We start from the raw sequence: 12,188 nt of genomic DNA on the forward strand, positions 1-12,188 counted from the left end.
ACATCTAACGCAAGGAATTGCCTTGGGGTGTTAGCCTTAAGGGACCACGGAGAAGATACGATCCTTCATTCATATCTTCTATTCATCACAACTTCCTATCCTGTAATGGGCACATATCTAAGCATGAAAGGCTGACCATGACGAATGTACCTACTCAAAGCTGAAACCGCTCATAACGTGGACATTTCTTTCAATTCGGTTCACTGTCATAATTTCAATCCTCTATGTCAATTTCATCACTCTCTTATCACTTAAGTCCAAAAAGTTCATATTCTAATTAAGTTTTATATATGTTATAATTTAATTTATGTATCAAATATGAATATATAAATCAAGTACATCTAAGTTTTGATAAACATATGTTTTAGGTCAAGTTTGAATAAGTTTGGTTATCTTTCTAAATTGGGTTTAAATTTGAGAAATATAATTCAATTGAATTCCAATCAAGTTCCAGTCTAAAGATCTGTAGCTTAAGTTAAATTCAATCATTGGGTTTAAACTACTTCAATCAGGAGGCCGACACTCTCGCCAAAAATGCAATGAGCCTTGGTCAGAGCACTTTCTGTGTGATCTAAAATTTAGGGGACGTGCAGCTTGAAGTAGTTTTCTTGATGGTGGAGTATGGCTGTGACAATCGTTTCTGATTATGCTTTCCTTCCACTCTTTTCCTCGATTTGCCAGCAATGTTTTTGGGCTGTGAATCTTTTCTGCAAATTTTGAGTTCTGAGATTTTTACTTTGTTTAAGGGGAGGCTCAGTTGTTACTCATTGTGCACAGTGGATGGGGGGAGTTTAGTGCTGCCGTTTCTTGTTCCTCCCCCTTATGTTTCTGGGGCTTTCGTTTTCTTTTTGGACAGGATGGCGTGTAGCCATGAAAGGGATTTCGAGTTTTGATTCGGGTATATTGCAAAAAGTGGATATACCAATCAAACCCCTTTCATCTTCAGATTTTTGTATGTTTGGACTTGCTCTCAGGGTAGTGAGCTTCTTCACACCCTTGATTTAATGAAATCATATTACTATTCAAAAAAAAAGGTTAAATTCAAAATCTTTTGTGTTGACCACACAGAATTCTATTAACTCCTAATTTCTGATCCCATCAGTGAGGAAAATCTTTGTTCTTCCATTGTTCAATCTTCCCTTACGAAACATAAAGACAAAAAGCTTTACTAAATGCCACAAAACTGTAGTATTTTTGTTGAATGTTAATCCCACGAGATGGTATGAGCTTTTCTGTTGATTCTCAGCAGAGCCCAAGGAAGTTCATTCCCATCAGAGTAGACTTGCAGTATTGTTTCCTTTGCTAACAATTTCTGGCTATGTAGCTGTTATTCACACTCTGGCTCTGCCAGCAAAAAAGAAAAAGGAAGAAACGTTCATGGCTTCATGCAGACAGCAAAATAGAAATGTCATTGATTATTCATATATATATATATATATACAGCTCTTCAGGTACAAGTATATATAATTAAGCAAAGGGCTGTTCCATATTTTGAAGTACAAACAAGACAACTATTAATGCTTTAAGAAGACTGTATCCAGTAAGACAAGTAAACTGTGTCAATGACTGTGTGAGTTAACAGAGAGGATGCTTTACCTTGGGAAATCATACATGGAATTGATCCTTATTGATCATCTAAGCTGATTTCTTATTACAACCTTTTGATATACATCACAGCTAACTAATTTTTCCTGCCACTTCAGGCATATACGAAGTATTACTTTAGAGCAGCTTAAATACATATATCTAAAATTTTGCCTTTACACACCTTGTGTAGTGGTGTATCAACCGTATTCTGGTCGGTAATCTATTTTGCATTTCAACTGCGATTAATTTTTGCTAACTGTAACTAACATAACCTCTCCAATGTCTCTCTTTCTCTGTGTCCTCATAACATAGCCTATGTTGTTGCCAGAAAGTTCATGCAGATAGGAGGACGAACCTTAAACAAAGCAAGGATAGAAGAAGGAAGAAGCCACAACCCATCTCCGCATATCAAGCCAGAAGCAACAGCAGGAATCATCAAACCTGCCTTCTTGCCGTTTAGCTTGTGCCATGCAAACACAACCAAGCTCCCCACACACATATCAATTGCAAAATAAGCACCAACTAGGAAAGGCACGGCCATAGCCATTGGAAGGGGAACCCATTTCCCAATATTCTTGGGAGTAAAATCTCTCAACAAGTTGGCTGCTATGGCGAAGGAAAAGAACCCATAGCAGAGCTGCAAGCAATGCTGGGGAAGGGCAGAGAAGCCTTGAACGCCAAGAATTGCCATATTTCGATAAATGAGGGCATATGGGGCTTTGTATTCACTATCAGGATTCCCCACATCAAAAGCTTTATAGAATAGAAAGAATGTAAGAGGAGCTACAACACAGCCAATGGCTGTTCCAATTGCCTGGCTGAGGAGCATGGATCTTGGAGAAGTGAGAGTTAGATGACCAGTCTTGAAATCATGCATCAAATCAGAAGAGATAGAAACAATGGACTTAATCAGACCACAGCCCACAAGTCCTGCAACCACACCATTTTCCTTTCCAGACAAGGCAGCTAGCACAAAGAGGGCTACTTTTCCATAATTATAGGCCATGTTCATGTCAGTCAGACCAGCACCATAAGCATTGCAGAAGCTTAGAGATGGTGCAAGAATGTAAGCAACAACTACATAATACCACTTTAGTTCAGGGAACATCAAAGGTATCACAATGATGGAGATGACAGAAAAAAGGGTGTATACTAAACATGCTACCCACATAGGAATGCTCTCTCTTACGAATAGTTCATTTCGCTGAAGAACATCCACATGATGCTTCTCGCTATCAGAAACTGCGTTACAAGCAAATTAAGTTAATAAAGTTGTAATTCTCTATTGACAGCAATATAGAAAAGGAAGAGTTTGTTAAATTTTTATTCTCCAAAGACTCTATGAGAAAATGGTGACCCATCTCTGGTTTAGCACTTCCCAAGTTAAATGGGCACTGTTGCAGCATGTCAAATCATGATAAAAAGGGGCAGTCAACCACCTCAATGTGAAAACAGAATATTTGGATTGCTTAAGTACCCTTGTAAAATGCAATCAGCACCTCTAGCACCAGATGAAATAGTAGCTATAACTAGTGAGGAGAAAATTAGTGAAGTGCTAAGCTGGACAAGAGCCAAAGAAAAAGACACGTTATGAAGTTGATGGCTTACATGTTTTGCTGTTGTTATTTTTCACTCTGACATGAATGCTTCTGGCAGTGAAAAACAGAATCCTCAGAAAATTGTAGAGCCCATCCCCCAGGATTAGAGCAATAGAAATAAATACCTGAGTGACGAGTGGAAATAGTAAGAAATGAGTACGAAAATTGGTTCCAAGTTATTGTTAAGGGAGAAGCTCTGCTTTCAAAATGAAAAGAAAATGTCTCTGCAGACCTTGTAACCATTTAGACTCTTCATGCTGCTTTCTGGTAAAGTTGCAGGGAACCACTCTCCCTTGAGCCCGCCTATTAGTGGCCACATTACCCCCCAAGAAAGCACCGCTCCAAGGAGCAAAGATAAGTTTACAAGATGTGAACAGATCATTCCTGCTCCTATGTAAGTCATACTGAAATCAAAGTAAAATCTGCAAAATTGGATTTTCGCTAATTAATGATTATAGCAAGATATGTGAGTGGTAAGATGCAAACATGGAGAAGAAAAAATTTACAGTACGCACGAGTTTTTCCACGCTTTCAAACCAAATGTAGGAAACTGAGCAAATCCACATCTATCTCCACCTGCATAGAACCATTGGAAGAGAGCCCAGAGGAAACTGAGTGAAAAGAATTTCAGAAACCCATGCACCTGCTTCCTGCAAGATGAATCATTACATGTTTGAGTTATGTCACACTCAAAACCTGTTTGGTGTTTAATTTGAGAAGAAAAGAATTCAGAATGGTAGATTCATACTTAGCTATCTTGTCTCCTTTAGGGGTATGAAACCCATTTATCAGAACAGCGGTAGCAGTTCCACTTGGGTAACTCAATTTGTAGTCAATTATCATGATCTGACAGAACAAAAATCACATGACCAGATTATTGCATGTCTGAAAAGGGAAATCATTGTTGACTATAAAGATGATACAATGATCTTAACGAATTAAGACCTGGATTACCATCTAAGACTCAACGAAATCGCTGCAAATGAATCCATCATCAATTTATCTTGGAAACACTGAATAGAAAGATAGGAAAATAGAAGCAATAGACATGCCTTTCTTAGAGGAACCAATGCCAGAAGCCCAACAAAGCTGCTCACAAAGAGAAAACCGATCATCCAACCAATCCCAGGTTCCTTGATGCTCCCCGGATTATTGCCTGCTGAATCAACGCCTGCTTGCTCATATGTCTTCCTGTTTAAACCCAACAGATATGACCCAAAACCTCCTGCATTCAATAATTGATGGAGAAAACAAAAACAAGTGAAATGGTATGAATAAAATTTACCCAAAAGGAAGAAAATATGGACTGCAAACAACAAATTAACTTGATAAGAGAACACAAACCTCCAACAGCAATACTATAACAAGCAACCGCACAGGTTTGAATTATAGTATTCTCTTGTCGACTAAATGGAGTTGCAACAAATCCAGCCTTTTGAAGCAGCTTGGTCCACGACCTAACAAGTACAAAGGCAAGAAGAGCAGCCGAGACATTGAGGTTGGGAACTAGCCCGGTTGTGAGGTTGAGCTTCATGACTATCACACTGTATACGATACCAATAAGGAAGCTAGCAATGAGCCCTCGTATTGTTATCTGTCTCATCCAGGGTGCAATTCTCTTCAAATCCTCTGTCTCAGTATTCTTCTCTTCTAGATCTTCTCTCTGGACTCTCTCAATCTCCTTCATCTCTTCCATGTTCGTGGTTCCCATTGGATTGGATAAAATCTGGTTCTTACAAGCGTAACCAATCAAAACAAAAATCTCATTTTCAGCAGGTCCAGTTGCAAGCGAGAACAGATACAGTGAAACTCAACTTATACAGCCACCAAAGATCTTACCTCAGTGAGCAGGGTTTTCCTCTTCTTGCTTTCCTCTTTTGCTGGAGTTCAGCAAAGACCAGACCCTCGGAAAAAGACTAGGACAGGCTCAAATTTGTTTCTTCTAATTCTTCTCCATCGTATTGACTGGAATTCATTAAACAACATCAAATTGGGATTAGCTTTTCAGTTTTTGTAATCTAAGAACATACCAAAGAAGCAATAAAATACTCACTGATCTCTTACCTTATGCATATCACTCCTCGGGTTGACCCGTAAAACACCAGGAAAAAGAAACCGCAAATATCCAAGTTTAGTGTTTCAATTCAACGGATCGAGTAGTAATAAACACCCCAAGAGGACCACGAGCAATCCACACGGCCCAGAAAAAGCCAAAGCGGTACTTAAATTCAATTCAATGCAATATCACCAGGGCATTGGATACCGCACCTGAGCCAAGATCACTCCAAAATCTTCAACAGGGTATCTCAAAATGAGCAAATCCAAGACTTTGCAATTCGGCAAAGTTTAAATTGCTTGGTCTTATATCATAGTAACAACAGGTTACCAACCCCAACAGAAAATATAGCAGTAAAAGACTTCAAGACCCTTTGCATGTACTGCAGAGTAGTACAAAACATGCTTTGCAGTACATTTCTCAACCCTCCCCCATTGACCCCGATACATCTCAACAAATGTTTGTTTAGACATAAATTTTGATCCTTGACGTTGACTCCCATCAAAGCAAGTATTCCAATTTCCAGAGAGAGAAAGAGTGGGATAGAAATGGAAATGGAAATGGAAATGGGAGTCATTTCGAAGTGACTCATTCGAACTAGTTCGACTACTTTGGCTTGAAAGCGCCGAGTACTATCAAAAGGCGTGTGGCTTTCACGACATGGCACATGCAACAAAATTAAAATATAAAGACTCAAACACTCAGAGACAGCAAATCTAGATAAAGACGGTGAGGCCCCTGGAAGGGTGCCCCATATCTGATGGCGTCGGATCAAAGCCTTTGCCTGGCCTTAGATATCACTTTCTGTTGACAAGTGGACTTTTGTGCTTCCGGTTTCATTGTCGAGCGTGCTTGTTGGCACAAAATTTAAGAAATCTGTAATACCGTAACAAAAAATCCTAACTGTCCTGTAAAATATTTTTGTTTACAAATTATTAAATAATAGTAAATAGTAAATAGAGTAAAAACGACGACGCAAATAAAACGGAGTGAGCAATAAAATCCGTTGAAGACTAAGAATAATAATGTAATAAGGAGTAAGGACGAATAAATGGACTTTCCTGGCGTGTAAAGCATGCAGACAGAAAGAATGCTTCAAGGACACCTTGTTTGCACACGTGTCTTTCCTTGGAGTTGCTTAAGACGAGTGTCGAGAAGACCCGTGCGTTTACTGAATAGTTTGACGAGTAAAATTAGGTTAGTTCACCGTTCACGTTCGTTTTAAGAAGGTAAATGAATGATTTTGAACAACCTTGTTTATTATTCGACTAAGATCGAATAATACTATAATCATACTTTCGTAATAACTCTTTTTGTTTATTATTATTCATATTTTTTTATTTATTTTAATTGAATCAAGCTCGAATATTATTTTAAAAATATTTATGAAACACAAAACGAACCCGAATCTAAACAAACCAAGCTCCAACATGAGAACATTCGCAGCCCTAGATGCGGAGTATCCATCGTCAATCCATTGACGTCGAATTTTAATCACTACCTCGGCCTTTTTCTTTTATGTTATTATTATTCCTCACCCTTTTTCACTTTTCAAAGAAGGGATATTTACACGTGGTAGTACCATATTTTTTTACATTTCTTTTTGGTATCATTGATTTTTTCTATTTGAATGTTGCAGATTATGGAAAAGTTAATTTCGAGTGGCCCAATCGGAGGATGAAGCAAATTTGGAGACGCAAGGAATTTTGTAACAGTTGAACTTTTTGTTCTTGTCGGAATCATCTTCAAAGTTGAGGAGATAGCACAAAATGAGGCTAGCAAGCAAGTAGCAATCTCCATTGTAGTTTTGTGAGCTGTGACGTTGATGGATGAAACCAAAAGAACCCAAACTTGGCTGGCACAAGTAGATTTGTGATAAATGACATACCACTTTGGTTGGCATAACTGGACTAACCTAATTATCTGAAGATGTTGTACTATAGTTACTTCAAATCAAAGAGGGCAGTACAACATGGAACTATATTCAGTTGCTTTTTCTTTTCTTTTTTTGCCTAATTGGAGATAATTTTATTGAGACACGATCAAGGCAAAAAAGAATTTAAGACAATTGCATCCGCTCCTTCTTTCTGTTGAGTAATAATAGTCACATGGACTAATACTATATTAGGATCCTAAGCTTAAATAATAAATTATTATTATTATTATTGCACGTGAAAGGAATTCATAATTTTAACAGAGCTTATGTTTCTGTGTCGTTTTCGTTGCTTTTTAAAACAATAAACAAATAAATAGGTACCTCATCAAAATAAAATATAATAGCAAAATGGTCTTTAGTATTTTTTCTAGTCTCTTGCCACTTTTCTTTCGGTCCCCTCACGTTAATTAATGTTAAAGTCGAGTGGTATGCATCAAAAGCGGAAAGGTTTGTGAGTGGAACATGACCATAGGATTTATAAATTAGAAATTTGGGTTGGATATTCTTTTTTTATCTCTTATCTTTATTCAGTATTAAAAAATTTAAGTTTCTTAGTCTAAGCCTTTTTGTTTTTTTTGGGCTTGGACTGAGGGCCGAGGGGTGGAGAGATGAGTTCGCTTCATTTGGAGTTTGCGGCTCATCATACCGAGGGGATGCAAGACCCAATGGCATGAGCACGAGCCCGGCAAAATTTATTTTTTTTTAAAAAAAGGAAAAGAAATGGAATTTACTGGAAACCTTATATCATATAACGTCGAGAACGCATAGACTTCCTTCTCGTTTCTGCTTCCTTATTCGCGAGTACCGACCAAGTTAACCAAATTAAAGCCTATTCCCTTTCCTTCATTGCTAAGTACTTTCTTCGAAGCGAAAACCTCTTCGTCTTCTATATTAAAACCTAAATACTATTATTAATAAGATTTTTACGATATATAATATACTGAAAAAATAAATTATATGTGAAAGATGGGTTCATCGTCGTCGGAGACAAAGTTCCTGCAAGAACTGATTTTGTACGCTGCCAGCGCCGCCCTTAGTTGCTTGGTCCTCTTCGCGGGGCTCCGACACCTCGACCCCAACCGGGAGGCTTCTAAAAAGGCACTCGAGCAGAAGAAGGAAATTGCCAAGCGCTTGGGTCGTCCTTTAATTCACACCAATCCCTACGAGGTACTTTTATTTGGAAATGAAGAAAATGGTTATATTTATATGTTTCCTTTTAGGTCAAAGTGTAATTTTATTGTAAGCTTCGTTAATTTGTGAGTTTTTATTGATTCTTGAGTATTTTCTTAGGGTTTTCTTTAGTTGGAATGGAATTTAAAGCTCAAAAATTGCAAAATTTTGTTTGTGTGAATAGAAATCAGTGTCTTTTGTCTGAATTTGAGTAGTGAATCATTAAATCTTGCTAAAGGGAAAGGGATATCAGGGTAGCTTCCTTTTGATTGTTCCTGTTTGTTATTTGCTAAGTTGCTATTAAGCCAAAGCTAATGGTAAAAGGGGAAATTATGCTCGACTAAAAATCATCAGCACACAGCGAGTTCAAACATTGTTGTTCCATATAGTTTTAAAATAATGTGTTTTGTTAGGGTTCGCTTGGCACCATGGTACAGTCCTACCACACTAGACCCTGGCATAGTCATGAAAGGTAAAATGTAAACGCAAAAGCAAATTTTCCTACCCTATTTTCACAATTACCATCAAGGTTCTAATTAACAAAGAAGTCATCCACACTAATGGAGAATAGTTGACCAGCCACTTACTAATAAACTCTGCAGAAATTGGAATGCTAACTCATGATCATACATATTTTCAGACTTTCTTGCAGCCCTTAGCCTATAGTTTCCTTATAGGTTTTCTTTGTGATGTTTCTGGTTTGCTAGCGTTTTCCTTTCTTCTTTTTATTATGTTTGTCTATATCCTACCTACTATTTGTCTAAAAATATCTTATCTCTGGATGCATGCTTACAGAATTTATTTTGAATTCATATATGGTATATTCAGTTAACATCCTACTTGATACATCCGTAATATAGGCTGTTGGCATATTTGCTTTGAGATATAATGTTAGATTAGAAGTAAGGGGTCCTAACTGTTAACTTTTATGGTTGTGGCATATCTGTATTTTTTCCACTTTAACAGGATGTAATAGCATGTGATGTGATAAATCCTGATCACATTGATGTGGAATTTGAGTCTATTGGAGGATTAGAATCCATCAAGCAGGCTCTCTACGAACTAGTGATTCTTCCATTGCGGAGACCAGAGCTGTTTACACATGGAAAGCTTCTTGGTCCTCAAAAAGGGGTTTTGTTATATGGACCCCCAGGTACTGGAAAGACCATGCTTGCTAAAGCCATTGCAAAGGAGTCTGGAGCTGTTTTTATAAATGTGAGGATTTCAAATCTGATGAGCAAGTGGTTTGGTGATGCACAGAAACTTGGTAAGTATTTATTAGGATTGCTCTATCCCTTGTGGCTTGCATTTCTTTTGACTATACCTGGATTCGTATCATTATAGGGGATTAAAATTGGACCGTAATCTGTTTTTTTTGGGGTTATTATTTGTTCTGTTGAGTTTAACATAGGGAAAAAGCACTCTTCTAAGAGAAGGTTCACCAACTCAACAATGCTAAGGTCATGCCAGATGGTTTCATACTATGTTTTTTGCTTGAGGCCTCAAAAATGGTTATGTCATCTAAACATGTCCTGGAAATACAATGTCCAGTCTTCTTCTTCTTTTAATTTTTAAAATATTTTTTGATGGCCTGCATTGTTTTAAAATCTACTCTGCCATGATTACTGGAAAATTTACTCTGAAAATTGTCCTCACTCCCCAAAAAAAGAAAAAGATGAAAACGGTCATTGCATATGTAAGTATCAGTAAGCTGGCCTTTCTAATCAATTAATCATCATTTCATTTGGCTTTCGCAATGGATGTAAGGCCTCATGCAAGTCTGTTCATTTTATGTCTCAGATTGTATTGTTTATTTGCTCTTCTACTTTTGCAGTGGCCGCCGTGTTTAGCTTGGCTTATAAACTCCAGCCTGCTATTATATTCATTGATGAGGTTGACAGTTTTTTAGGACAGCGTCGTAATACAGATCATGAAGCAATGACAAACATGAAGACTGAGTTCATGGCTTTATGGGATGGTTTTACTACTGATCGTGAGTATTTTTTACCTAAAAAGCTGTTATAGTCTAGTATCTTTCTCCACAAAGTACTGTCTTTTGTTTATTTTGTGATGAAAGGCTTAAGTACTATTTTTAAATTTATTATATAATATTTAATGATTGTATATTGTCGTGCAGAGAATGCACGAGTTATGGTTCTTGCTGCAACAAATCGTCCTTCAGAACTAGATGAAGCCATACTCAGGCGTCTTCCCCAGGCTTTCGAGATTGGAATACCTGATCGCAGTGAGAGGGCTGAGATACTGAAGGTGATTTTGAAGGGTGAGAAGGTTGAAGAGGGCATCAACTTTGACTTCATAGCCAGTTTGTGTGAAGGTTTCACAGGTTCAGATCTTCTTGAACTCTGCAAGAAAGCAGCATACTTTCCTATCAGGGACTTACTAGATGATGAGAAGAAAGGAAAGCCGTCTGGAGTAAGTGTATTTATTATATTTCTTTTTTGTGTCAATGTGCTGTGCTTTCTCAAGTTTTTCAGAGGTTAAGCATATATCTCTGAATGATCTCACTCATCATCTTAAACCTATGAATTTTCTGTTCAAAATATATTTTAGTTGAGGTAGCTCCCGTTTCTGTTGTGTGTTGAGGAACTGAATCAAACTTCTCTTTTTTGTCACAAGTACTTGCTTTTGATGGAATGGCATAGATGATGAGATTCTAGGAAGATCTTTTTATTATCTTAAACGTATATCTATGAATAAAAGTTATATTTCCATGCAGAATTGATGAACTTTGGTATCTTACCTTTAACCTTCATATCTTTAGCCACATATCATTAATTATTTATCTTATTAAGTTTCTTCTCTATGTTCCATTATTTGTTTTTCAGGCTCCAAGGCCATTATCACAGACTGATTTGGAGAAAGTACTTTCCACATCGAGGAAGACCGGGGTTGCTGCAAATGAATATACCAGGTTAAGTTCACAGTTATCTGGATGGTCAAGGCAGAAAGAATCAGATGATTATCAGGTTCAAGCTGCAATCAATGAACTCTCGAAGCTTGTAGTTTTTCAAATTGTTAACCTTCAATCAGATTCTCAGGATGCCTGAAATTCTCATCTCTATAACTCAGATTATGGTTCGCAGTCTCGTGTTCTGTAATACTATGCTCGGAAAATTAGATTCTTTTTCCTGGCAAAGCATTTATTAACATTTGAGGTGACATCTTATGTAAAGCTTGTGATGGCAGCTTTGAAACGATAAGAACTGTTAAGTTACCAAGTTATTCATTTAAAGTAATTTCAATTTGCCTTTTGGGCGCCTGGGCTCCAATTTCACCCCCCCCCCCATTAACTTTAGATGCAGCGATGCCAATGGAGCTTGCGAGTGAAATCTTTTAGTTGTAATATTTTTAGAAACTCTGTTGATACAGTTTAATGGGGATGTTATGTGGTGGACCACTGTTAAGACTGGTTTGATGTTCTATTCTACTTTTTGTTGCTTGATAGGGAAGATCCCTGAAACAAGAATGGTTCTAGCCATTTTGGGGTTAGGTTTGGGGGTTGGAGCTCCCATGTTATAATGTGAAAGCAATAATATAATGTTGAATGCATGTTGTTCTCATCATTAGTGGTTGCTTTTCAGAGTCTTTTGTTCATATGATTTGCCGGTTGCAACAGCCAGGAATGATTGTTGAGGTTAATTTATAACGAGCCGGTGATGGCATGGGGGTGGGTTGGAGTCCCGGTACTGGGTACCATTTTGAAGCTGGCGGGTCCAGCCTTACCTTTGGCTCATCTCATGCCGTGGATGTTGCAACTTTGCAAGTCTTTCCCATCTGTCTTATGCTACCTTTAGGCTTTATCATAAATGCAGGTTCTGAC

At 37.6% G+C, this 12,188-nt stretch overlaps 2 protein-coding genes across 4 annotated transcripts; one reads left to right on the forward strand and one right to left on the reverse strand.

The window, feature by feature from the left end:
- Positions 1–1,081: 1,081 nt before the first annotated feature.
- On the reverse strand, positions 1,082–5,545 carry YSL3 (YELLOW STRIPE like 3). 3 transcript variants are annotated; one of them, XM_021427064.2, is made up of 10 exons: positions 5,250–5,545; positions 5,025–5,150; positions 4,530–4,917; positions 4,238–4,410; positions 3,934–4,031; positions 3,701–3,835; positions 3,418–3,607; positions 3,196–3,310; positions 1,943–2,829; positions 1,082–1,344 (listed from the first exon to the last, which is right to left on the reverse strand). In XM_021427064.2, the coding sequence occupies exons 3-10, from the start codon at positions 4,894–4,896 to the stop codon at positions 1,303–1,305; spliced, it is 2,007 nt and encodes a 668-aa protein (XP_021282739.1). In that variant the 5' UTR covers positions 4,897–4,917; positions 5,025–5,150; positions 5,250–5,545; the 3' UTR covers positions 1,082–1,302. The 3 variants fall into 3 exon arrangements, with proteins under 3 accessions (XP_021282739.1, XP_021282731.1, XP_021282723.1); XM_021427056.2 differs by lacking the exon at positions 1,082–1,344 and having other exon boundaries at positions 1,519–2,829; positions 4,530–4,911; positions 5,250–5,543; XM_021427048.2 differs by lacking the exon at positions 1,082–1,344 and having other exon boundaries at positions 1,519–2,829; positions 5,250–5,543.
- Positions 5,546–7,931: 2,386 nt separating this feature from the next.
- Positions 7,932–11,623, forward strand: LOC110413412 (uncharacterized). The gene is made up of 5 exons (XM_021424188.2): positions 7,932–8,344; positions 9,314–9,614; positions 10,182–10,340; positions 10,485–10,780; positions 11,194–11,623. The coding sequence occupies exons 1-5, from the start codon at positions 8,144–8,146 to the stop codon at positions 11,413–11,415; spliced, it is 1,179 nt and encodes a 392-aa protein (XP_021279863.1). The 5' UTR covers positions 7,932–8,143; the 3' UTR covers positions 11,416–11,623.
- Positions 11,624–12,188: the final 565 nt, after the last annotated feature.

The sequence above is a fragment of the Theobroma umbraticum genome, unplaced genomic scaffold (genome assembly GCF_002168275.2).
Source record: "Theobroma umbraticum cultivar Fairchild unplaced genomic scaffold, ASM216827v3 scaffold_30.0, whole genome shotgun sequence".
Lineage (NCBI taxonomy): Eukaryota > Viridiplantae > Streptophyta > Magnoliopsida > Malvales > Malvaceae > Theobroma > Theobroma umbraticum.